At 40.5% G+C, this 26,061-nt stretch overlaps 1 protein-coding gene across 1 annotated transcript in view; it reads left to right on the top strand.

The window, feature by feature from the left end:
• The first annotated feature begins 14,811 nt into the window (after positions 1 to 14,811).
• The window catches only part of LHFPL6 (LHFPL tetraspan subfamily member 6), a 257,442-nt gene continuing 246,192 nt past the window's right edge, over positions 14,812 to 26,061 (top strand). Inside the window, exons 1-2 of the mRNA XM_055245359.2 lie at positions 14,812 to 15,221; positions 16,721 to 17,279. Coding sequence (XP_055101334.2) covers positions 16,895 to 17,279 — 385 coding nt within the window. The 5' untranslated portion in view covers positions 14,812 to 15,221; positions 16,721 to 16,894. The remainder of the gene's footprint in view (positions 15,222 to 16,720; positions 17,280 to 26,061) is intronic.

Raw genomic sequence — 26,061 nt, 5'->3', positions numbered from 1 at the left:
CTGGTCAAGTATTTTGCAGGACAGCTCCCAATCTGGGTTGGTCTGTTGGAGTCATGGGATTTTGGAAGGAAAATCATGATGCTGAAGCGCCCTTTTTTCATATAATATCAGGTGTAGTTGGTGTCCATACGACATTATTGGCAATGCTCACCTGAGTCAGTGGGTTAAGGTAGCATCTGCAGCCTTCACCGAAAAGTTACTATTTTTCCCTTTCCATACTCTAGTCTTTGTGAGTGAGTCATTCAGTTGAGTCTATCTTCAAGGGTTAGGGGGATAAATTCCATCTCTTTAGTGGATTGGGAGAGGGGGAAATATATACATATATTATTTGGAATTCTTCTGTAAGGAAACAGTATTTTTTTTTTTTTTTGAGATAAGAGTTTCACTCTTGTGGCCCAGGCTGGAGTGCAATGGCATGATCTTGGCTCACTGCAAACTCCGCCTCCCAGGTTCAAGCGATTCTCCTGCCTCAGCTTCCTGAGTAGCTGGGATTACAGGTGCCCACCACCCCACCCAGCTAATTTTTGTATTTTTAGTAGAGATGGGGTTTTATTATGTTAGTCAATCTGGTCTCGAACTCCTGACCTCAGGTGATCCACCCACCTTGGCCTCCCAAAGTGCTGGGATTACAGGCATGAGCCACCACACCCAGGAAACAGTATCTTTTAAACTATGGAATAACAGAAACAATATTGATAGATATGAGGTTCAGTTTTTATTCTCTACTTACTTAACTTCTGGTAAGAAAGCTAAGATTAACCTTTCAGCCAATAGGCAGACAGCAGGTGGGAGAATGAAGAGTCAGTAAAGACCTAGAAAACCCACAAATTAGAGAATAAGCCTCTTTATGCCTGACAGTTGACTGTCATTCCAGCTACCCCATTGCCAAAGAGCAGAGCTTCCTAATATGGGAAACCATACTCCTGTGATAACAGCAGATGTCGCTATTGAGTAACGGCCGTGTAGCTTCTCCCTCACGGGGTCTTTGGCTAAATACTAAGCTCTTGCTGTAGACTGAAGAAGCAACATTCTATACCTATCATTTAAATACTTCCCTGGAAGATATTTTAAAATTTAAATAAGAAACATAATATTTATTCAGTTTCTGCAAACCGATCAAAGTAAACAGTGTGTGGAGGTTTCTATATCAATTCTAAAGTCTGATATAGACTATTTTAGTGGAAACATGGGTAAATATTCCATTTAATTTATTGTTTTGTCAGTAGGCTTTCTTAAACATTTGATACTCAAATGTATCTCTATTCTTGCAGTGATAAATATGAACAACAACATGAAGAATTAGAAGGTCACAGATATTTTTGAGACAGTATGTTTTGTATTCTAGCCACAAAACTCATTTTCAAAAATAATTGTTAGTTAGAATTGATATAAATCAGTTAGGGCTATTGATTGCATGTATGAGTTAATGTTATTTAAGAAGGATTTCGAGATTGTACTAATGAACCCAAAGTACTCTATGGAATCCAAAGTGCTTTCACATCTTCAAGTTACTTAGTAGAACCATCTGGGCCTCAAATTGTTGAGTCCAGTATTTTCTTTGTCTCTGCTAAGATGGCTACTAAACTGGATTGTCAAGATAGGCTCAGAAATAGGGAGGGAGAAAGAAAACAAAGTTAGAGTTGGACTTGATTAGAGCAAGAAAAATCTCACTTTTGGAGGCTTTTCTCAGATTTCTTTTCTTTTTTTTTTTTTTTTTTTTTTTTTTTTTTTTTGAGACAGAGTCTTGCTCTTGTCACCCAGGCTGGAGTGCAATCACGCGATCTCGGCTCACTGCAACCTCACCTCCCAGGTTCAGGCGATTCTCCTGCCTCAGCCTCCCAAGTAGCTGGGATTACAGGTGCCTGCCACCACGCCAAGCTAATTTTGTTTGTATTTTTAGCAGAGATGGGGTTTCACCATATTGGCCAGGCTGGTCCTGAACTCCTGACCTCAGGTGATCCATACACCTTGGCCTCCCAAAGTGCTGGGATTACAGGTGTGAGCCACCGTGACCAGCCCCCTCTCAGATTTCTTGAGCTCAGAGTAAACATATATTTCTATCACTTCTCCATTGTTTGATTTTCATTAAAATGTATCAAAGTATCAGACATCATGTCCATTAGGGAATTCTTTACTGGCCACCATTTTGTTCAAGATAGTAAGCTGATCAATACATCAAAATTAGGGTATGGTCTGATATTTTTATTTCTATGAAAAACTTAGTCAGAATTTGTCTTTTCTCTGAAAAGAAACTGTGGAAAACACAATAGATTGCATGTTGAATAATCATGCTTTTAAAAGAAGGTTCATGTTAGTTTCATATAACAATTCATCTTAAAAGGGTAAGTCAGACTTTTATCGTAAGTTTGAGTGTGTTGGATTATTTCTTGCTAACTGATCCTAGAATAATAGAAGAGAAACCTTATTATTGATACAATAATAGCCACCATTTATTGAGCAGTTGCTACATGTCAGGCATGGCTTTAAGTACTTTACAAATATTATCTTACTTAGTCTTTACAATAACTCTATGGGCAGAGATTATTATCTCTATCTTGCCCATGAGCATATTGAGTTTTAGACACAGGCTAAGTGTATTAGTCCATTTTCACACTGCTGATAAAGACATACCCAAGACTGGGCAATTTACAAAGAAAGAGGTTTAATTGGACTTACAGTTCCATGTGCCTGGGGAAGCCTCACAATCATGGCAGGAGACAAGGAGGAACAAGTCACGTCTTACATGGAAGGCAGCAGGCAGAGAGAGAGCTTGTGCAGGCAAACTCTTGTTTTAAAGCCATCAGGTCTCATGAGACATTCACTATCACGAGAACAGCACAGGAAAGACCTACCCCCATAATTCAATCACCTCCCACCAGATTCTTCCTACAACACGTGGGAATTGTGGGAGTTACAAATCAAGATTAGATTTGGGTGGGGACACAGCCAAACCATATCACTAAGAAACTTATCTAAGATAAGAAAACCAGTGAGTGGCAATGCCCAAATCTGCCTGCTCTAAACTACACCTGGCCTTCCTCTCATAGGAGGTATTTCTATGGCTAAATCAAATTCAGATCAATCCTGTCTTGGTAGCAGCAAATCATTATGCTATTTCTGATGCTTCTACTTAAGTTTATTACATGTCAACACTTAATCCAAGAAAATCTGAGAAAAGCACCTAAACAAAAAAAATCTCTTCTTTTTAATACTAAACAAAAAAAGTAATGGGAATTATGTTCATTGTGCTATGTTATGTTTAGGGTCTTGACCTTAGCATGCTCCTGTCAAACCAGTTGTCCCCTGTAATTCATCTTAAAGGAGCTTGTCAGACATTTACTGTAGATTTGAATGTATTGAACTTTTTTTTTTTAACTAAATAACTTCTAAGATGGCAGAAGAGAAATTATGAAGAACCTGGGTAGGGAAATAAATGATTTAAAACTGATGGTTTGGATTAATTTAGTACATTTGGATGCCTGACATCAGATTGTTCTATCCTTCTCCAGCACTGATTATTACTGATTAGTGTAATGGAATTATTATTATGGCTTTAAAAAAATTAAAGAGTATTATTTTATCTAAGTAGTATATGAATAAGAAATGGGAGAAAAGTTAATTAGTGGCACAATGGTGCATTCATTCACCTATATCCCTGCTGTGGTTTGTTTAATCTTCAAAAAGTTTATCTCACGTAGCTAACATACTACAGCAAGAAATTTTCTGATACCAGCCTGACTGGCTATTGGTAATTACTTTATCAGTCTCATTCCACAAACTTTATGTAAATCATTGCTATAGGCTGAATGTTTGTAACCTTCACAACATTCAAACATTGAGACCTAACTCCCAATGTGATGGTATTCGGAGGCGGGGCCTTTGGGAGGTGATCAGGTCATGAGGACAGAGCCCTCATAATGGGATTAGTGCCCTTATAAAAGAGATCCCAGAGAGCTCCCTCGCCCCTTCTGCCATGTGAGGACACCACAAGAGAAGACAGCTGTCTATGAACCAGGAAGCTGGCCCTCACCAGACACTGAATCTGCCAGTGTCTTGATCTTGGACTTTCCAGCCTTTAGGACTGTAAGAAATATATTTCTGTGTTTAGAAGGCACCTGATTTATGGTATTCTGTTATATTGTATTAAGTATTCTGTTATATATATTCATGGTATTCTGTTATGGTATTCTGCCATTAAAAGTAATGGCAAAAACTGCAATTACCTTTGCACCAATCTAACAGCAGCCCTAAGGAACTAAGACAACCATACAGCTTTGTTTGGAGCAGAGAACAGAAGGATGACCAGATTCCTCATTTTATATTGTTACTTGTCCAAAATCAAGCAACAATTTAACAGCTACACCAAACTCAGAAGTGGGTGTTCCTTACTTCTGCCTTAGTGTTTAGATGTGGCATTGAGCTTCTTTTTGTGTCTCCCTCTTTTCTTTATATACGAAATTGCAAGTTAGGAGGTATCAATCAAATGCTGGATGTTTATTCTCAGTCTATTTAGCCAGACTCAAAGCTTCTTTGAATCAAGGAAATCAGGTTTTTCCTCTCTTTGCTGCACCATAATTATTTGTTTTCTAAGTTATATCCAGGTTGAAATAAGACTTGCAATGTTTTCAGATCAAAAGCAGTGTAAGTAAAAACTTAAAACTCTGAAGTAAATACCTTTACATAATTTCTGATTGAGAATCATGACCATGAAAGAAATAATAGCCACATATACGAAAACAAAGGCAAAGGAAGAAATATAATTAAGTGACAGGGAGCTTATAGCAAAAGTAGAACATGGGCTTCTCCTGACTTAATGCCACTTTCAATATACCTATACTAAGCCAAGCCTGTACCCATGTTAATGTGTTAAGAGTAGAGATATTTGAGATACTAATCAATTAACAGAAAAGACAAAACTAAGCTGAAATCCAACATGTATCCCTATACCTAAAAGAGAAATTACTGGATTCAATCTCCTTTTTTGCTGCATTTCTGCCACTAGGAGGCGCCAGTTATAAAGAAACAAGTACTTAACAGTCAGGAAAATTGCATTACAATCCAATCACTATCATTAATTCAAGCTCTACCAATTACTAATATGAATAAAGGAACTGATTCATGTCATCTAAGGCAAATGATCATATATAATGATTAATAATTTTGTTAGATAAAGACACTGTTGAGAGTAAATAGGTTATAATAGACGTGATATTTGAGTCATAATTAGTATGTTGAAGATCCAGTCTCCGAATTTGAACTCGGGTTTCTGACTCCCCATGTAGTGTTCCTTCCGCTCCTGAAAGCAGTGCATTCTGATTATGATGGTCAGAAGCCCGTTCTGACTCTTCTCGGAAAAGGTAGATCTCTCTGAAGGCAGTTGAGCAGTATATTTTTATATGCTTTTTTTTAGACCAGTAGTTATGTGGGATTCTTATTTTAACATTTTGGCTCAATGTATCTCTTTAAGGCAATATAGAATTCATGCTAAATAGATGAAAATGTGTTGTTCTTAAAGAAGTTTCCTTTCTAATAATATACTTTAAATAAGATTATTTTATGTTTTTAAAAAGCAGACTGACATTTGAGCTAGTTAATTTTTTAGAAAGGCACAAATCTAAATTCCCTTAGCAAGATAACTTTGTTATTTAACTGGGGCAAGGGGTGGGGCTCAGAAAAACTCTTATAGTGCCTTTGGTCATGATCACCCCCAAAGGGTGAACAACAGGGAGAGACACAGGGCGAATGCTGAAATGTCAAACACCACAGAGAACAGAACAGAGACTTACCTTTCCAAGCACAGCCTAAGAGAGAGGTGCTAAGGGGCTCAGAAGAAGTTAGGGGTGCAGGGGAAGTCATTGAAGGAGGGAGAGGGACTGGCCTGGCTGTACAAATTGGCAGTAGGCAGAATTCCCTGAGGAGATGGCAGCCTGTGTGAAATCCCCCATGGCAGGGGTTCTAGGATTAGCAGGCCCAGTATTCCATTTTGGGTGAATTGCTATGAAGAAGCCAACTGCAATCCCCCTCCCTTGTCATCGTGTAAGCCTTTAGGAAAACCGCTACCTGGTATGGTCTTACTTGGGAGATAAAGAAGTCTGTTACCACTTGGGATTTACTAGGATAACTCTAGGATGAGACAGATGTGAGACCCACAGCTCAGAGAGGGAGACCAGTGTTTCTCCAAGGAATATGCAGAAGTGCAGGGGCTTCACCGGATAGGGGTGTGAGCTACTACAGAGTGTTAAGTTGACCCAAAGTTAGGCCTTTGCGACATGTTAGGCTCAGTCAAGGTAGCATATGAAATTTTAGTCTTCTCTTTCCCTCTCCTTCTATTCTTCCCTCCCTATTTCCATCTCTGTCTCCTTTCCCTCTCTCTCCCTCCTCTCCAACTCTGCTGTCTAACTGCTTATATGGTTGATGTTGTATGCTGCTCTTTACTCTGATTGTATCTTCTGCCTCTTCTCACCTCACCCTTGCTCTTTAGCTTTTTATCACACAGACATAGATCTTTCAAAGGCAAAAGTAGCCAAATATAATAGCATCTCTTTTCATCCAGTCATTCACTGTAACTGGCAAATCCACCAAGTACAGTGTTTAAGATGCAATCTTTGACAATTTAACTCAGTGCCAACTGCTAAAAAATAGTTCCCGCTTTTCTTTTCTTTTTTTCTTTTGTTAAAATTATTTTATTTTATTTTTATTTTAGGAGGAGTCTCACTCTACCACCCAGGTTGGAGTGCAGTGCAGTGGTGTGATCTTGGCTCACTGCAACCTCTGCCTTCTGGTTTCAAGCGATTCTCCTGCCTCAGCCTTCCGAGTAGCTGGGATTACAGGTATGTACCACCACATCCGCCTAATTTTTTCTTTCTTTCTTTCTTTCTTCTTTTTTTTTTTTTTTTTTTTAGTAGAGATGGAGTTTCACCATGTTGGCCAGGCTGGTCTTGAACTCCTGACCTCAAGTGATCCACCTGCCTCGCAGTTCCCTCTTTTCCACATGACTCCATAGTACAGCCCTGGTGTAGCTGGCATATTGGTCAATAAACAGTAGTATTTCACTGATATTTAAATGAATGTGCTAACATTCACTTTGTGTTAGTTCATCTTGGGGTCTCTGAAGGGGGCCAATAAATATTACTCCTCTTCCCCATCTGAAATCTGAGCTAACTGGGGGGAAAAAGTGGCAGATGGAGAACAAAATATCACGTTTCTTCCTGAAAACGGCTAACTTGGAGGCTATAGCTTAGTGAGGGGCAAACAGGTTTGCTAACTGAAACCCAGAGCTCAGCAGATTTGTCCACCTGTCCCAGTCTCAGCAGTGTGAACAAGGAAGGCCTTCTGGGTAGCACACAGGCCCTCCTGCCCCACGTGGGAGATTTGCCCACAAGAGAAGAGCAGAGCAAACCAGGCACGCATGCATGGGATGTTTCTTGCAGATTCTCTAATTGCCCCAGGGGCTCAGAGGAGGGGACAGAGCACAGGTGCATTGAGGGAAAATTCTTCCTGAGGAAAACCAGAGACCTGGGGAAGAGGCATTTTCCCTCTACCATTTTACCATGGCTACAATATGAAATTATTTACTTCAGGAAAATTAAAATATAAGAGGGACTTATATTTAATTATATATATTTAATTAATTAAATATAAGAGGGACTTGCTAAGTCCCTCTTAGTACTAAAATACCAATTAAGTGTTTTCAATTTTGATTTTCTACTGTATGGATCATTTTATTATGTTAAAATGTATAAAAGTATATTCATCTGGTCCGTGCAATGCATCTTATTTTAAGATTTTAAAATACTGTGGAAATAAATCTTTGTGAATTTTCTTAGAAGTTAAAACTGATTGGTGGCAAGTATTACACTTTTTTAATCTATATACCCATAATATTCATCTTTCTACATATTATGGGAAAATAAAAACACAAACCAAAAAACATAGTCATAATGTTGAAAAAAAACAGAGATGATTTTTGACCCTGGAAGAAAAAAAATAACTTAAAAGCAGCAGAAGCATGACCCTGATTCAGTATTAAACATAATTATGTACTGCTTTAAAATGCAAACTGGATCATGTAGCAAAAGTATATATATTACGTATTATGGACATTTTCAATTTTGATGGTTTAATATGAAGTATTTGCTATGTTAAATCTGATTTAACGCTTCACTTTTTTCTTATAAATAAGTTATTAATTTAATATTTGTATGCTACTTTAATTCATAAAAGAATAATACATAGAAACTCTATGGCACTTCATAGCCCAAAGTAATTTGCAAACTTTAAATGAATAATGCAGACAGCAATACTGGGAGCAGGTCACAGAAGGTATCTACCTCATTTCCATGAGAGCTCCTGGGGAATTCAGTCATACAAATCACTATGTTTAGAAATTGTATGTAACTAGACAAATACAGTTTCTATGGGGTTGGGGGTGTCTTGAGTCTATCAAACACATGAAAGAAAGTTCATCGAAAATGAAATGGGCAACTCCGATTTAATAGAATGTTGAGATAGCTATGGTAAATATATGCATACAAATAGGAGAGTTAGCATTCTAAAAGCAATACACTATCTCACTCATAGACTACTGGAGATGGAGTCCTGGAAATCTGAGAGATCACTTGTCCCCTGAGATTTTTCCCCCATGTATATAATGGACTCAATGCAGTAAAATATCATAGCAATCAATGCCCCTTTAAATTAGTCTTGAGAAGGGATTTGTGAAGGGAAAGGGCAATTTAGAAATGAAGGGAAGTGTAATCCCAGCACTTTGGGAGGCCGAGGCAGGCAGATCACGAGGTCAGATCGAGACCATCCGGGCTAACATGGTGAAACTCCGTCTCTACTAAAAATACAAAAAATTAGCCAGGCATGGTGGCGGGCACCTGTAGTCCCAGCTACTCAGGAGGCTGAGGCAGAGAATGGCGTGAACCCGGGAGGCGGAGCTTGCAGTGAGCCGAGATCGTGCCACTGCACTCCAGCCTGGGAGACAGAGCGAGACTCCGTCTCAAAAAAAAAAAAAAGAATGAAGGGAGGAAGGAAATGGCAGAATGGAGGAACTTACCATGATCTCCAACTATGTTTTTTTAAACCTTGTTCACTGCATCTGTACTGAAAACTGTGATTGTAGGTTTTCAGCTGGTGGAGTATTTCATGGGATATCTCACAGCATGTGTCGAGGAACAAATTATGTATTTTTTCACCGACAAAGAAATGATGGGCTCCACATCCAGGAGAAGTTAAGGAAAAATCTCTCCTCCCTGCCCCTACTTAAAGCCTCTCTTCTGTTATCTACTGGTTCTCATTTGGACCTCCCACCTGTCTGCATTTGTCTCTTGCTGGTTTGTATTTAAGGGGAACCTTTTTGTATCAGGCTATTTTATAATGCTGAGAATTTCTGTCTCTCTGAATTGCTCAAAGTTGAGACTTTAAGAAGAAACATTTTATAAGCCATTTTCACAGGTGTTCCTGTTTCTATTGCCACACTTTAAGGAGGGTCCATCTTCTTCAATGCACACTGTGGACAACGAATGCCTCCATAGCCACTGTTTGCTTGAGAAATTCTCCCTCAACACTGTTACGTTCTTTCCTGGTTCTATTTCATGTCCCCACACTCTGTGCCTTTGTTGTGGTGCTGCCCTCTTGAGTGTAACAGAAGAGTTGGTATGAATAGTGTAGCAGGTAATAACAGTGACTTAACCAGGTAAGGGTTCTTGATCTTACCCCAAGAGAAGTCCAAGCAGCCTAGTGCAGATAGGGAAGAAGCGGACTCTTTTCACCACTTCGCTCCATCATGGTTTGTGTGCTGGCTTTCCTCCTCATGCCTGTCGCTTCATGGCTGCACAATGAATGCCTGGCTGCAAGGTGCTGTCACAACCGTTCTCTGGGCTGCAAGAAAGAAGAGGTGGAGGTGATGGTACCAGCATCCTTCAATGGCCAGAACTATCACATAGTGTTTCTGGAATCTCTAACCAGGTTTTTCCTCTGCTTTCACACCAACACAATAACAGTCAGCACAGAAGACTTCTGTGACCTCAAGGTATGGGATATTTCCCCACCAGCAAACAAGCAATCACCTCTGCAGCAGACACCAGCTGGGTGTCCTCCAGTTCAGTTCTGACAATATCTACCTGGAGATGGCATCAGATCCCATAGTTTGAGGCCTCGGTCCCCAAGACTGCCCCTGTCACCCCACGTCAGTCACAAGTCTGGGCCTTCAGAACTTCTGACCAACTGGCTTCAAGTTGGGGTTTGCATGACCCCTTCTTTGGGTTCAATTAATTTCCTGGAGCAGCTCACAGAACTCAGGGAAACACTTATGTTCACCAGTTTATTATAAAAGGATATTACAAAGGAAACAGATGAAGAGATGCACAGGGCGAGGTATGGGGAAAAGGGTGTGGAGCTTCCATGCCTTCCTGGGGCACACCATCCTCCAGGCACGTCCAGTCCTCTTGGTTTTGTTTTGTTTTGTTTTTGAGATAGAGTCTGGCTCTGTAGCCCAGACTGGAGTGCAGTGGTGCGATTTGGCTCACTGCAACCTCCGCCTCTTGGGTTCAGTCGATTCTCCTGCCTTAGCCTCCCGAGTAGCTGGGACTATAGGTGCACACCACCACGCCCAGCTAAGTTTTGTATTTTTAGTGGAGACAGGGTTTCACCATGTTGGCCAGCCTGGTCTTGAACTCCTGGCCTCAGGTGATCTGCCCATCTCGGCCTCCCAAAGTGCTGAGATGACAGGTGTGAGCCACCGCGCCAGCCCTCTTGAGTTTTTTTTTTTTTTTTTTTTTTTTTTTTTTTTTTTGAGACAGAATTTCGCTCTTGTTGCCCAGGCTGGAGTGCAATGCTCGGTCTTGAACTCCTGACCTCAGGTAATCCACCCACCTCGGCCTCCCAAAGTGCTGGGATTACAGGTGTGAGCCACCATGCCAAGCATGCCCTCTTGGGTTTTTATGGAAGCTTCATGATGTCACCATTCCTTTCCTCAGGATATGGGGTGGGTCCCTCTCAGGGGAGGGTCCTAAGACCCACAGTCAGAAGGGAGGGGGAAAGATTAGAGTCCTGCTTTGGGGCAGGTGAAAGGAGAGCAGAAGCAGGTTAGAGAGGTTCTGTTTCTTGAGGTCTGCTCCTGAGGCCTAACATACCCAACACTGTAATAAAATACTGTAACAAGGGCTATGGGTGTTGGGAGCTAGGAACTGTAGACAAAAGTTAATATATATCATAACACACACATCACCCCTCAAATTTCAAGGGAGGCTGGGACGTGGAGATTTTAGCTTTTACTGCTTTCATAGGAGATAACAATGTAAAAGAAGTGAGTTGGAAATGATATCAGCCAAATTGTAGTGTTTGCCACAATTGTGGACAGACTAAATCCCTTTCCAGTCTCTCTCCGGTAGTCAGAAGTGATTGATTTCATTATGTTCTCGATATTTCATTATCATGCTCCTTCCCTAATTTCACATAGCATACCATTTGTTTAAAAATTAAATACCCACTCTGTAGGCTGCATTAGAACAAGGGTAGTAATCACAATGATATTGATTTGTTCATTAAATCCCACAATTACTGTTTGCTTATTGAGTATCTGCCTACATTGCCAAGCACTGAGATACAATGTTCACTGACGTATATTTCCTCTCATTGAAAATGTCTTATCTATACCATGCTTTATCAATTAGGAGTGCTTTTAGCTACTAAAAGGAGACAATTCAACTCATAGTGATTTAAACCATATTAAAAATCTGTAATTTACTTTTTAAATAATTCAAATGGAGGTGAGAAGCTCTACAATGTTAGATCACTGGGATTATGTCTCTGTGACCCCCCACCTGGTTACAAGAAGGCTGCTAGAGCTCTAAACACCTCATCCTTCAAGAATGTGCCTGAAGACAGTCGTGGTGGTGAGAGAACTATTCTCTCACGTCTCCTTATTTTATCAGAGAATACAATCTTCCCCAGAGGCCTCCTTAGCGAACTCATTGGCTAGAGCAGGATCAAGTGGCCATTACTTGCTTTAAGGGATGCTAGAAGACTATCTGGTGAGAAGGGAGAGGAGATTGTGAATTAATACTGGGTAGCCAACCAAGAGTGTTGTCATAAACACTTTATAGCTTTCCATATACTGTCGCATTCATGATCTCATCTTGTGACTCAATGAGACTACTATCCAAACATACTGGAAACCCAAACCTGGAATAGGTGTTATAAGTGGCATCTGCTATGTGGGAACTTCTGGCTGTGAAGTAATTTAATGGTCCTTTAAAGGTACAAATTTAATGCAAAGGGGCTTAAATAAATTATAATGCATTTTGCTTACAAAGTGTGCATGGAAGAACGTAAGGAGTAATTCAGAAGATTTTATAGTTTAGTAAAATAATTAGAAAGAGAAATCAAGATATGTGGATTATAGCCTCAGCTTTGGGTAAGACACTGGAAGAATTTTGAGCCTCTGTTTTGTCAGCTGTAAAATTACATACCTGAACAAGGTTAGATGATCTCTAAATTCCTTCTCAAAGATAAGAGGACCCATATAACCATGATGCTGGAAGTCGTGAGCTTAAAAAAAATTAAAATAATCTATTACAATCTCTTTTTACAATGAGATAACTCAGGCTTGGAAAGATCACCGTTTGTCTAAATTCACTTATTTAAGTTAGAAATTTGAGTCCCAGTATTATACTTTCACAAATAATTGATGCTGCATCCCAAAAGATTTTTAAAAATTTGGCCGCTTCTATTATTTGTTTTTCATTTTCAGCAGAATCTCTGTGATAGCATTTACTCTGCTTAATAGAGTGCAAATAATGAGATTTTTTTAAAAGTCATTTTTTAGCTGTAAATTCTTGGGCAAATTACTTCTTATCTTTGCGGTAAAATAATAATTGTTCCTTCTTCATAATTTTTCTTTTCTTTTTTGAGGACCGGATAAGTAATCTATTAAGAGACCTTAATGTACTAACACACAGCACACAGCAAGGAGTCAATCTGTAGTAACCATGATTATCATTAGTATCTCTCCAGCCAGCTCAAGTGCTTAAAACTTAAGAAAGTGAGAGCAATTTCCCCCACAGGTTGTATAGAGGTGACTCTGATTCTCACTATTATTATTTTGTCTTTTATGATCATATCTTCCACCATCATATTATGTAGATATGAAGGCTCTGTGTAATAACTGAGGGTGTGGTACCTACGTGGAAGTCAGACCAATCATTCTTATGCTGTCACTGAGCCCAGTAACTGGTGATTTCTAACAGAAGAGTTAAAACAACTTAAACTAAACAACAACACCAAAAACAAAAACACTTAAATTGGGGATTCTGAATATGGGATTCATGGATGGGATTTAAGGGAATGGGAAACCACCTGATATTTCATTCAAATGATTGACATTTTGGCCCAGGTAATTTTGGGGACTGTCCTGTGCACTGTATTTAGCAGAATCTCGGGTCTTTACCCATTAGATGCCAGTAATACTGCCCAGTCATGGGTTATGATAATCAAAATTATCTGCAGACCTTGCCAAATATCCCTTTCCTTCTTCAGAATTGCTGTGGTAAAACTTTATATGTCTGTGCATTTTTTTTTTTTCTGGAAGGCTTATAAGTTTCATCATATTTTTTAAAAAACCTGTGAGCTTAAAAGGCTTGGAACCAATCACTTAAGGTCTTTCAAAATAATAATAAAAGAATACATATCTCCAGCTGTCGTTGTGGGAAAAATATACACCATCATGGCTAATTAAAATGGTGCAGTCTGAAAATCTGCTATGAAATATATACCCACCAATTTATTACTTTCAACTCCTGTAAAAAGACACCTCACAAAAACTATATCTGGGAAATTGTCTACTTGCTGTTCCCAGATGGCATACTTCTTAAAATACTGTCTTCAGCAGAGACTCCCACAGTCATCTACTGAATCTAGCTCTAAACTTCTAAAGGGGTTAGTGCTAATGACAAGTGGAAAAAGTCCTCGAGTCCAGAGGAGAATTAAAAATCAGTTGTTTCTCAGAAAAGAAATCAAATGATGCAATAAATTGCAAAAGTGATCAGGAGGCAGGATGGAGCAGAAGGGAGGGAGGAAGTGAAGGGAAAGGGAGGGAGGAAGTGAAGGGAAAGGGAGGGAGGAAGTGAGGGGAAAGGGAGGGAGGAAGTGAGGGGAAAGGCAGGGAGGAAGTGAGGGGAAAGGGAGGGAGGGAGAGACAGAGAAACAGCCAGAGAGAGACAGAGAGAGAGAGAGAGAGAGAGACCTTTGAAGGAGTGTATCTCTTGGGAGAGGCTCGCTGGACGTCCGCCCCTGCCTTCTCCCTGGCCCCTCTGGAGAGGCAGCTGCCCCCATGCCATACAGGAGCCTTGGGCTGTCTGCTGTGCTTTAATTCCCACGTCCACATCCGCCTCATTCACCGCCTTCCAGAGTGACCACTTCTCAAAAGCCTCCTCAAATCTCACAGGGGCCACTTTACCCACTCTTTAAGGCCCTCCTTCCCGTCTACGGCTTCTTTTAACGGCGGCAGGAAAACTGGAGCATAAACCGGAACAGTAAACCCAGAAAAACCCTAACAGGCAAGGTGTGTCATCTTCCGTGGCCCCTCGGGGTCACCCAGGAAGACAAGCAACTTTCTCCCGTACTTCTCGGTCCGTCTGCCTTCCCCACTCTCAGCTTTGAATGAGACGCCGGGAGAGGGGGCGCGAGGGGGCTCGGGGCCGGGGGAGGAGCCGCGAAAGCTGCCCCCGGGGGTGGGCCTGGACCCGCGCGCCGCAGGGCGCCCCCCACTGCCTTCCCGGCGCTCCAGGAACGTCCTCGGTGCGTCCTGGGTCTGTCTGCGCGGAGTTCCCCGGGGCGCGAGGGGAGGGGACTGGAGAAAGGAGGGCCGGGCAGCGGAGGGGCGGAGGCGGTGCGTGCCTCGCCTGCCAAAGGGAGATCCGCTCCTCTGCGTGCCGTCCCCGGGCCCGCGCGCGGCCACAGCCTCCGCCACAGCCGCCGCCGCGGACTCGCCGGGAGCGAGGGTCTCCGCTGGTGCCAGCCCGCTTCTGGAGACCCTCCGCCTCCTGCCAAGCCCTGCTCTTCCAAGTCGGGCCCCGGGGCTCTGCGGCTGTTAGGGGCAGAGGCAAAGAAGGGCAGGACGGACCTGGTTTCCCGTGGATGTTCCCGCCCGAGAAAGACAGCAAGTTGTGTGTGCGCCCGGGACGCGGGAGGGAAGCAGGCAGCCGCCCGCCGGTCATGTAAGTAAAGCACTCGGCTGCCCCGTGGGCGTGGGCTCCGCTGCTTTCTCCCGGGCTCCCTCTCTGCCCCGGAGCCAGAGTTGGGCTGCTCCCGGGCTCCGGACTTCCTGAGCTCGGCGGATGCATCGGCTCTCCCTGCCAGCCGCGTCCGCTCTCGGCGTCTGCCTCCGGGGGGGTGCTGCCTTCCCATCCTTATCCCCTCCCTTCGTCCAGAACCCCCTGGAAAATGCCTCTTGCCCCTTTTGAGAATGGGGGGATCGTTGTGTGTCTCCATGGGTGGAGTGGCTCGGTGAGGCAATGGCAGGGGGCTAAATATGGGCTTGTCTTGGCGAGGGCGCCTCACCGCAGTTGGAGATGGGGGCCCCCTGCCCCCAGGCCACCCCCCGCTGGTCTTTCCCAGCCTCATGGCCCAGATAGATCAACTTCAGCCGCTGACTGCAGTTGACAAAATTAAGAGAAAAAAGTAGTAGCCGGACCTCCCTTTTGAGTGACATCCAGAACTGAAAATGGGCGGTGGTTAGGGAAAAAACGGGTAGGGGCGAGGTGAAGAAAGGGGGAAATTTGCTATGGACCCTGAAAGCTAGAGTTAGGGGTCCTGGGGTGGAACTCTAGGGTGGATGGGCTCTGTGCTTCTGTATTCATTTCTTTACAGAAAGTGTGAGAAATGGTTAAGGAACTTTTTTTGAAAGGCTGGGGTGAAAGTAAATGTCCCTGGAATCATTTGGATGACTGGGGTTTGATGTAGAATACTGGGAAGTATGGATTGCTGTTCAGATTAGACAATCATTCAGCGTGAGAAATGATTGCAATAAAACTGTTGGAATCAATGAATCAAAACTGCAGACCCAAAATAAGTCATACACAGGCATTCTTTTACACTAGAAGATGTTAAGACTAAAGAAATTCTGAAATGTTGCTGAATGACTACAAAGAGTGTCTGGTAATAGTTCTGTACTGTGTGTGCTTCCGCAGCCCACAACGCTTGTTAAATTTATGAGACTCTGCAATTGTGAAAAATTATCCTAATTAGTTTGTTTGGCTCATGCAGAGACTTAATGCACCCTTAAAGGGACACAGAAAAGTTGCAACAAACTATGAGCATGAACTTGCAAAGCCAAAAAAAGGAAATCATGGCACGGTTCATTTTATTTTAATTGTTTATTGCCAGTGAAAATGCTACATTACTTTTAATGTGAGTATATAATATATAGAATGAATTCATTGGCCTGTCAAATAAAAATCAGGCGTTTCTTTAAGTAAATAGCTGTCAGAGTTAATTTGGAAACATTTATAGAAGATAAAGACATGAAAAAGCTTTGAGCTGGTTTGACAAAAATCGAGTTATGGAGAAAAGCTCATAGAGAGAATTAGTTCTTCCCACTTTTAAAGTGTTGAGGCAAGTCTCAATGTTTATTAATTGAAAATTGTAGACTAGCTGAAACAGTGTTATCACTTCTTTTAATGCCTTTAATTTTTAATGTTTCCTGTTGTTTTACCAGGGACCATCATCTTTAGTACAGAGGATGGAAAGTTGATGCCCGGTAAGACTGAAGATCCATTCTGCATTACGGAACTGTGGATTATCTGTGGGTCCCTGGTGATTTCACACCTTCATTCACTCCTGCAGTCCCTGAACACTTACTTGGGGTCCTCATTGCCCTATCTGGTGAAAGATGGCATCCAGCCTGACTTGTACTGGAGTAATCTGGGCTTTGCTGTCTTTTCTTTGTGCTGCCACCTCCTGCGTGGGGTTCTTTATGCCGTACTGGCTCTGGGGATCACAGCTGGGCAAGCCTGTGTCCTTCGGTACCTTCCGGAGGTGCTCATATCCTGTGCATGATGAGAGTCGGCAGATGATGGTGATGGTGGAGGAATGTGGGCGCTATGCCTCCTTCCAGGGCATCCCCAGCGCAGAATGGAGGATCTGCACCATAGTGACCGGCCTGGGTTGTGGCCTCCTCCTCCTGGTGGCGCTCACTGCCCTCATGGGTTGCTGTGTTTCCGACCTCATCTCCAGGACAGTGGGAAGAGTGGCTGGAGGAATTCAGTTTCTTGGGGGTAAGTGACTTGCTGAGCTTGAGTTGTTTACTGGAATCCCAAAGCAGTATTAAAAGTTATGTTTCAGTTGTCTACTGAGATTATTATAAATGACACCTGGAATGCATAAGAGAAATACATTTGGAATGGCTTTGATGATAGGTTGCCAAAGTCAAGATTATTGTCAGAATTGCTTTACAACTTCAAGAGTTCTTAATTTCTGTACGTATACATCACTGGCCTGCTAAGTGCCACCTATGTGAAACAGTAACATCTAGGTTGTTTGAGGTGTAGTAGGGGTGACAGTTTGGATTTTATAGCTTCTTATTCTTTATGTTAAACAATAGACAATTAGATTATCTTTGTCTTCATGGAATCCTCGGGTCTTTAAAAGTAAAGATTTCACAGAAAAGTGGAAAAGGTTTTTGATTCAACATTGTTATCATGAACCTCTAATACACTTTGGTGGATGCAAAATTTACTCTTGCCCAATCTTAAACTCTATTTCTAAATAAATGTTAACTATTTTAAATGAGAGATCAGTTTTATATAACAACTATGAACTTAATTATTCTACAGAGATAGCTATCCACTTAATTACCGTGTTAGATCTTAACCTTCCTGGGTGCTCTTGCTGTGGAAAAAAAAGAAAAGGGATATTTAGCAAATGATGTGTGCTTGTCCCAGATGGACTGGATAGTTTCACTAACGCCAGAAAAGGTTTGATTTTTACTTGGATTTCCTCCAGCAAGTATTGCTTCAATATCTTTGGTCATATGGTTTTAATTGTACTTTATGTATTTTCCACTGTGCTTTTCACCTCCATTCTTCAACCTGACTGGCTGAACTTGTCTGATTTACAGTCCACTCTGGTGAAATATGACAACCTCCATAGATAGTGCAGAGTGAAAAATAGGAAGCCTGGAAAACTTATACAATGTATTTGGAACTTCATTACAAAGTAAAGGTCTGTTACTCCCTCGTTTGGTGTTTTCTTACAGTCTTTTGTGAAGAATCCAGAAGAAGAAAAACAAATTAAAAATGAGTAGTTGTGAGATGGTCTTCCCATATTAGAGAACCCCAGTGGATTATTTCAGAGTAATATAAAACTTTCAAGTAACATTTTAAGTAATATTTAATTCTTGTGCTGAAAATGCAAGTGGCAAAGTTTTGTGTTTTGAAATGTGATAGAAAGTTTGTTTTGAAGTGAGATAGAATTGTCCATTCCTTCCTTACTGATGTAACTTTGTTCTCATTTGGTTTTTTTCCCATTGGTCTTGCACCTTAGTCCCTCCTGGGAGGCAGTGTGGGGGACCTACCTGTAATCTCTTTACAGCTTCAGTGTTTAACACTGACAAAAGTCTTGCATGTGAGATGTATATTTACACAGGTATGTAGTTAAAACTATTAGGAAACCTAAAGAAGTTGTCGTTGAAAGTGGAAATGTAAATTCAGAGTTTGAAAACTTACAAATTTTAAGAATAGATTTTAAGAATAGAATTAATGCCAAGAGTATTTAAAATTAAGTATTTCAAATTTAATTCTATTAAGAATAGAATTAATGCCAAGAATATTTAAAATTTTTTTCTGTAAGAATAAACTTGGTCTGCTGTTTGTGTTTCACTTGCCTCAGGAAAAATGCTTAGGCAGTTTCATTTTCTCCTCTTATGGTAAATATTACTTTCCATTTTTCCTTCATCTTAGGGCAGGGCCTGCTATTATTTCTGGCAGAACAGGAAAATGCTTACAAAGAGAAATCAGTTTTTATTGATTATCTTTAAACATGTAATGAAGGAAGGCAACAGGAAGTGAATCTGAGACCCATGAGATTTATGGTTCCTTCTCTAAGCTGTGTATAGATTTTTTTTGAATTATATAGAGTTAAATGTTCTACTTTACAGAATACCCAAGGGGACAGACAATTGGGGAAATTATATATATTTTTAAAGAACCATGTTTTTTTCTTTGTGTGTACTTTTCGTGAACTCTGGCTTGGTAAGAGTTACTGACATTAAACTAAGAGTATAATTTGTTAGTAGCAGCTGGCTGGGCGCGGTGGCTCACGCCTGTAATCCAGAACTTTGGGAGGCCGAGGCGGGCGGATCACGAGGTCAGGAGATCGAGACCATCCTGGCTAACACGGTGAAACCCGGTCTCCACTAAAAAATACAAAAAAATTAGCCGGGCGTAGAGGCGGGCGCCTGTAGTCCCCACTACTTCGGAGGCTGAGGCAGGAGAATGGCGTGAACCCGGGAGGCGGAGCTTGCAGTGAGCCGAGATTGCGCCACTGCACTCCAGCCTGGGTGACAGAGCGAGACTCCGTCTCAAAATAAATAATAAATAAATAAATAAATAAAATAAAACAAGATAAATAAAATTTGTTAGTAGCAGCTGATACTCTCTCATTTCTCAAAAATATTTCTTATACTGGCAAAAATAATTCTGGACGTAAAATCTAAGAGGGTTTTACAGAATCTCACCTCTCGAGGGCACAAGTAAACATACCCACTACCAAAGATAACAGTAAATTTAGAATTAAAAAATAACTCGAAATATGGAAAAGGTTTTCAAGAATCTGGTGTTTATCACTGTTACTTAATGGAGACCAGATGACAAAAAAAAAAAAAAAAAAGCTTCTAAAAGAATTCCCTAGGTAGCTTGTTCATTTCATAATTGTTTGGGTTTTTATTCACAAAAACTTATGCAGTAAGTAATTTTATTTTAATAAATTTTTCCTATGATGAGTTGGGTTTCATAAAGACTCGGCAGAATGCCAAACCAGTGAGTTCTATGAATCTCATAGACTGCCATGCTTCAGAAATGTAATCAACATGCAGGGAACTTTGCTATGAGGCAGATTCTCCTGCTAAAAATGATATGCCCAGGAGGGTTATGTTTAGCTAAAGTTAGGCTGCTCCAAAAACAACAGGAAGCAGGAGAATGGCAAAATACAGAGGCATCCTGCTTAACCCTGCCTGCTGTGTCTAGCGTTTGCACATATGGTATAACATCAGGCAGTAAAACCCCTGCAGTACTTTGGAACAAGTTAAAGGACAAAATGTCAAACTTAATTCTGAATCTTCTTGCTATGGTTGGTTAGAGGTTAAAATGTCAGCTGTCCACTGATAGAGCAATGTAAAATGGGGCTGCCATACATGGATATTTTCTACCTATAGTAGGAATACCTCAAGGAGGCAATGACTATCACTTTTCTTGTGGTAATCTGTACAGAAACTGTAATTGCCACCATCTCCATTTCATGTTATAAGGTATGTTTATGTCCTAACTTTAAAGAACCAGTGTGAGTTGAGTCACCCTCAACTGAGTTTTTAAAAGACATGTAGAAAGCCTGTGGGAAATACAATGTAAAATAAAAATGTTAACATGTATATAGTAGGGTAAGGATGCTAGGAGAAAATAGAGGCTTTAATGTTTTTGATTGGTCAGTATAAAATTTTGTGCTTTCAAGTACCGTTTTAGTCATTAAGGACTTTAATAGAATTTTAAAAATTAATATCAAACTTTTTGTTGCAAGTATTAGTAAGATTTACATGCCCTGCAAATGATACACGTAAGAATGTTGTAAAGACATATTAAGTGTATTTGCAAGTTCTGTCAGGTGGTGCTTGCAAATGTCAGAATCTGAATGTGTACATTTCATCTTAAGAAACTGCTGGTGCAGTAGTGAGGAAGTACCAAAGAGAATCCCAGATTTATATTATTCCACGTTTAGTTTGATCGTTAGTCATATATACATATGAAATGCGTGTGGAGTGCTAATCAGCAGTAAACCATTACCTTTCCTGCTTAGACACTGTTCTAAGAAGCCAGAGATTATCTCAGCTAATTAAGTGCTGCTGAAGACAGTAATGATGCCAGAATGTTTCTTTGAGCATCCCTTTCTCTATGTTATGAAAGCATCATTGCCTTTTCAGAGTCTCCTTACTGTAGAGTTCCACCTGGGCCTGTCTTTCATGCCTTGAGGGAGACTGCTTAGGACTCTCCTTCCCTTGCTTTGCTGTAAACCTGACCTGTCATATGATATGCCACGTTATGCTTTTCTTTATATCCAAGCTCTCTGCCAAGTGACAGCTGAGTAAAAAGCTAAATAATGAGTGTTGGCATATTAATGGGCATAGTGGCTTTCTGTGACAGTGTCTTAACTGAAAACAGTTGCTCTAATTTAAAGAAATGTAGAGACTTCTTCTTAGGCCACTTGGGGAAGCAGGCAGGGCTCTTTTTTTTTTTTTAAATTATGCCTTATAGATTACTATAATAACTACTCTTGTTTTATTTGGCTCACTCTAACCTATGATAGAAGGTCCAGGTGAGTTGTCTTGAGTTTTAAGCCAGCAGTTTTTAAACTCTAGTATGCATCAGAATCACCTGCGGGACCTTTTAAAACACGGATTGCAGAATTTCTGTCAGCAGATTTGGTGGAGTACCTGATAGTTTGCATGTCTGACACGTTTCAGGTGATGCTGCTGCTGCTGGTTCAGAGACGACACCTTGCAAACCATGTTCTAAGTTAACCATTTCCTATTTAAGAAGATGAGACTTCTGGTAGATGGCTTACTTTCAGAATTGAGTTAAAGTGTAGTTGTGTCATAATCTGCTATAAACCTCTCTGAAACTGAACTATAAAGGGGTGTACCACTGTAGTTTGGTATTGATTTAGCACATTCTTGTTCCATTTCTCTTAGTTCTTGTCACAACAAATTGTCTGGAATTCTCGCTCAATGCATATTATATATATAGATACATACATATATATGTTATAATATATGCATTATATATGACATTTCCTTTTATTTATCATTTTCTTATACGAGACACAAGATTTTATGTATGAAGTATTCAAAATAAGACCTTAATACAACTTCTGAAGTTTGCATGCAGTGGATTTTCAGTAAGAAATTGTTAATTGAAAGATATGAAGACTGTACTATAGACCATAGGGATGGTCCTGGACATCCCTTGGCCAACTCTGTACAGTCATGTGCATCTTGGAAACATAGAATGATTAGGCCAGAAGGGCACCCTAGGAGCCAGTTCTTCTGAATTTCTCCTGCAAGGTAGAATGGCACTTAAATCAGCTTTAACTAATGAAAAGATCTTCTGGTCTTCAGCATCTTTGGGGAAGAAGATGATAAACTCTTGCTCAGTGGTCATACTTTCTAGGGCCACAGACCATGCCTTTCATCACAACCACGAACACTGATAATATAAAGGAGCAAGCTTGAGATGGAGGCCTACATGGTGAAACAGTGGGAGTGGGGCTTTGCCAGCCAGGAGGAGTGAACAGGAGATGCATGCTGGGCGCGGTGGCTCACACCTATAATCCCAGCACTTTGGAAGGCCAAGGCAGGCCGATCACCTGAGGCCAGGAGCTCGAGATCAGCCTGCCCAACATGACGAAACCCTGGCTCCACTAAAAATACGAAAATTAGTCAGATGTGGTGGTGTGTGCCTGTAGTTCCAGCTAATCTGGAGGCTGAGGCATGAGAATTGCTTGAACCCAGGAGGCCGAGGTTGCAGTGAGCCGAGATTGTGGCACTGCAGCCTGGGTGACAGAGCAAGACTCTGTCTCAAAAAAAAGGAAAGAAAGGAAGATACACTGCAGGCAGCTGACAGGGAGCACCAGCGAGAGCATGCACTGTAAGCTCAGGATTTGTTAAAAGCAAGGATGTTGAGAAATTAATAAATCTTTTATAATATAGAGAACACAAAATTTTATATGTTTGATTCTAAGAGTGTTTTTAAATGATGTTTCCAAATTGTCATGGTCACCAGTTTAGTTTTTTACATACTTTTTTCTAAAAAAAACTTGTTTTCTAAGCCTTAATATGAGAAAGATTTTTATTGTTTTGATGTTTTCCTATGAAGTTTCTAAGTTCTCCATATCAAGATTCAGTGCAATATTCTTTTTTTTTTTTTTTGAGATGGAGTTTTACTCTTGTCGTCCAGGCTGGAGTGCAATGGTGTGATCTCAGCTCACTGCAACCTCTGCCTCCTGGGTTCAAACGATTCTCCTGTCTTGGCCTCTCTAGTAGCTGGGATTACAGTCGCCTGCCACCATGCCTGGCTAATTTTTGTATTTTTAGTAGAGACAGTGTTTTTTTTTTTTTTAATTTTATTATTATACTTTTTAAGTTTTAGGGTACATGTGCACAATGTGCAGGTTTGTTACATATGTATCCATGTGCCATGTTGGTGTGCTGCACCCATTAACTTGTCATTTAGCATTAGGTGTATCTCCTAATGCTATCCCTCCCCCCTCCCCCCACCCCGCAACAGTCCCTGGAGTGTGATGTTCCCCTTCCTGTGTCCATGTGTTCTCATTGCTCAGTTCCCACCTATGAGTGAGAACATGCAGTGTTTGGGTTTTTGTCCCTGTGATAGTTTACTGAGAATGACGATTTCCTTGTTGGCCAGGCTGGTCTTGAACTCCTGACTTTAGGTAATCCACTCGCCTCAGTCTCCCAAAGTGGTGGGATGACAGGCATCAGCCACTGCACCCAACCTCAATACAATATTCTTTTAGCTTTCTAGTAGGCTTAAAACTCACCAGCGAGCTTATTCCAGGTAAAGAGTCCAAGGCCTAGCCCCAGAGAGACTGCTGGGAAGGTCTGGGTGGGGCCCAGGGAGCACTTTGAACAAACTCCCCACGTGTTCTCGACACAGATGGTCCACAGACCATATTTGGAGAAATACAAACCAATTTTATTTGCCTAAAACCTCATATTGTACTAGTATTGGCATGTAGACTTACACCACTGTTAAGCTTAGAGTGAATCATTGTTACCTCTGTAGTGGTCATTTTGGGGGTGATGTGATTTGAGCTGCAGAACATCAGAACTGGTGTAGGAACAGATGCGTTTATTGTTGGTTTTGCTTTTATATTGCTTGCTGACCTTAGGTGATGGTTAGCCTTGTATATACACTCATAAAAAAGAATGAAATATTTTCCATCCTATACTTAGATGAGGACCGTATTTTGATGTATGACTCCAGCTACAAATTGCAAACCCCACCATCATTCCCAGTGCTGTGTTTTTCGTCCTTCATCCTGCGACAATGTGATGTTGCTGCTACATGTTCTGTTAGAGTGGGCTCAGATCTAGTTTCTTTTTTGCCAAATTTATCAGTTTTTCCCTGTTTTGAGTTACTGTTTTTTACTTTTTAACTTTGTATTTTTGAAGTAAAAATAATAATCATAGTAAGTCTTAAAATAGTGGGATATAGAGTTTTCCATTATACTTGGACTTATTAGCAGCTATGCAACACTTTTTTGCTAAAATTATGTATTTTTGACATGGTTCAGTTCTCCATTTACTTTAGGCAGAGTAGAGTCTTTCTAAGAGAGTTGTTTGATTTTTAACTCACTTCCCTTAGTTTCCACCAGCAAACACAGCCATAGCGAGATACCCCTGAGGCCATCGTCAGTATGGATTAGTTAGCCTCACTAACAGACTGAAATGCAAATTGTTGACCCATCTTGTGAAAACAAATTGTTAGTCACAAAGCAAACCAACTGAGGAATGTAAATTCGTAAACATTTCTATAGAAAGAACTCAAAAACCACACTCAAGAGATCTTTACATCATTCTGTGTATCATATCATACTTACATATCAATGATACTTACATCATTCCATGTAAGTATCATGAGATGCATACAATTTGCACTCCACACAAAGTCATCACTGTTATACACTCTGTATTTGAACTCTCCAGGTTGGCAAGGGTGTCTTATTGTGGGTGTTGGTTATAATCAGAAAGAATAAAAGCAGCAACTCAAAACTTTTATTCTTGAATGTCACAAGAATTGATCTTGTTGCTCCCTTGAAGCATCAGCCTCAAGTGAGTTCTGCGGAACATTAATTCCTGGGTGTACCAATAGGTGCTACCAGGAAAAAGAAAAACAGTTTTAGGGACAAGTATATTTGAGAAGCACTTGGTTTTGGAAAGTTAGTAGATTCATTGCAGCAGAACTTCACAGAGCTTTTGGTGTGTTGATGCATATTGCCAATCTCCTAGATAAAATGGGGAGGAATATAGGATTCAATATTTTCCTAATTTATTCGGGTCCTGCACCCTAAAGGGACCCTTGATCTGTAGAACATATTCAGTTTTCATTTCACCTCAGTGAAGCAGGTGATTAATTTTTTTTTTTTAACAGATGAGAACACTGAATTTTAGAGCATGAAAACCAAAGTTATACCATTATACCTAGTTACTGCCTAGGCTATGAATACTATCACCATAATATTAAAAGTGTTGATTAAACTTCTACTTTATATTACATTTAGAAATCAGAATTTTTGTTCACTATGAATAAGTCTCAACATCAGGGAATATTCTTATTGTCTCTTTGGCCCTCAGTTTATGCTTCTGGTATGATAGAAATACTTGTAATATGATATAGCAACTTTTTGCCAATATTCAAAAAATTATATTACATGTTAATATTAATAATGTAATGTGTAATAGAGAGGCCATTTGGGGAGAATGCCAAAATATCTGACCAAAGCAAGCATACTGTCTTTTAAAAATTATTTAACAGACGATCGTGTGCTGGCTAAATTTTCTAGTGTAGACACCCACTGTTGGAAGCCTTTGTAATAACCATTTATTAAGGTTAATGATAATATTAATTCCAAAGGACATAGTTCTTAAATAACAAAACGAAAGGCTTTGTGTCTTTCTTTAAAAATGAAGGATAATGTCCTACTTTATCAATCTGGATCAATAAAATGTAGAAACAAATGGAAGTTTTAGCTATATCATAATAAAAAAAAGTC

Source organism: Symphalangus syndactylus, chromosome 15 (genome assembly GCF_028878055.3).
Source record: "Symphalangus syndactylus isolate Jambi chromosome 15, NHGRI_mSymSyn1-v2.1_pri, whole genome shotgun sequence".
In the NCBI taxonomy this organism is placed as follows: Eukaryota; Metazoa; Chordata; class Mammalia; order Primates; family Hylobatidae; genus Symphalangus; species Symphalangus syndactylus.
The sequence above is the reverse complement of the archived record's forward strand: the minus strand, read 5'-3'. Positions and strand labels throughout refer to the sequence as shown.